Consider the following 1,006-nt stretch of genomic DNA (forward strand, 5'->3'; position numbering starts at 1 on the left):
TACTTAGAACAACACCATCATAGCAAATTCGAAACACCGCAACTGCTCTTGAGTCGTTGTCAAGTCAACCAACATGCATTTCACATGCATGATCCTCAGTTTTTCTGCATCTCGGCTAAACCTTTGGAAATCCGGTGGTCGTCAAGCAACATGGTGGGTGATAGGGGGCGGTTTCATATCTTTTGTGCAGGTCATGCGAGCAAGTGCGGAGCTGCTGAGCCTCCTCTCCCCTGCATCGACCGTCGAGCTCATCTGGTGAAATGTGAGCTTCGGCTTGCTAACCGAGAGAAATACATATAAAATCGGTTCCTTCCCAACGTCTTTGCCACTTCTTAACTAGTGGCACAAGAACTGCTGTTCATTACTCCCCATAAATTTTTCCTGACGACGCAACGATCGTGTGCGCATTGTATACACCGGATAGACAGCCAAGATGACAAAGCTCGGCTTCTCGTGTCTCTGCTTGGGGCTTGTCTTCTCTCACCTTGCCACAGTTCTCTCGCTGCCTCTTGCCGCACACCCTTTCTCCGGTCCACAAGGTGTCTGGCTCTCCCGACGTAGCCTCGTCTTAGGCCACTTGCTCCAAATTGAAGCTCAACCATCCCCAAAACCTATCACCGCCTCCGTCTACCTCGCCCCATCCTCGAATCAGCCCAGCTTTCTCAATCACTCCAACGGACAGAATCGTGTGATTCAGTGGCACAGTGGACCTTGGGATCGCGCATGGGAATTGTGGACTAACGTCGCCGACAAACTCAAACTCGTCAAACGAGAGGCACCTCTTGAGGTCGAAGAGGAGATTGCCAATCATCTCAGACCCACAGGCTGGCGACAAAAGTTCAAGGATCTGTGGAGGAAGATGACTTTCCGCAAACTCAAAGTGACGCGCTCACAATACGATCAGATCAGGAAGAAGTACTCGAGAACCTCTCAATCTCCGAATCCAGCGCGGTACAAGAAGAGTAGGTTCCGCTCCGCGTTCGTGTCCAGGCCTGCAGTTGGCTAG

At 51.3% G+C, this 1,006-nt stretch overlaps 1 protein-coding gene across 1 annotated transcript; it reads left to right on the forward strand.

The window, feature by feature from the left end:
• Positions 1-433: 433 nt before the first annotated feature.
• On the forward strand, positions 434-1,006 carry UHO2_01586 (uncharacterized protein; the record flags this gene model as incomplete). Its single annotated transcript, XM_041554053.1, has 1 exon — positions 434-1,006. One exon carries the CDS (start codon positions 434-436, stop codon positions 1,004-1,006), a length of 573 nt encoding a protein of 190 aa, XP_041409987.1.

The sequence above is a fragment of the Ustilago hordei genome (assembly GCF_900519145.1).
Source record: "Ustilago hordei strain Uho2 genome assembly, contig: UHO2_contig_02, whole genome shotgun sequence".
Classification (NCBI taxonomy): Eukaryota; Fungi; Basidiomycota; class Ustilaginomycetes; order Ustilaginales; family Ustilaginaceae; genus Ustilago; species Ustilago hordei.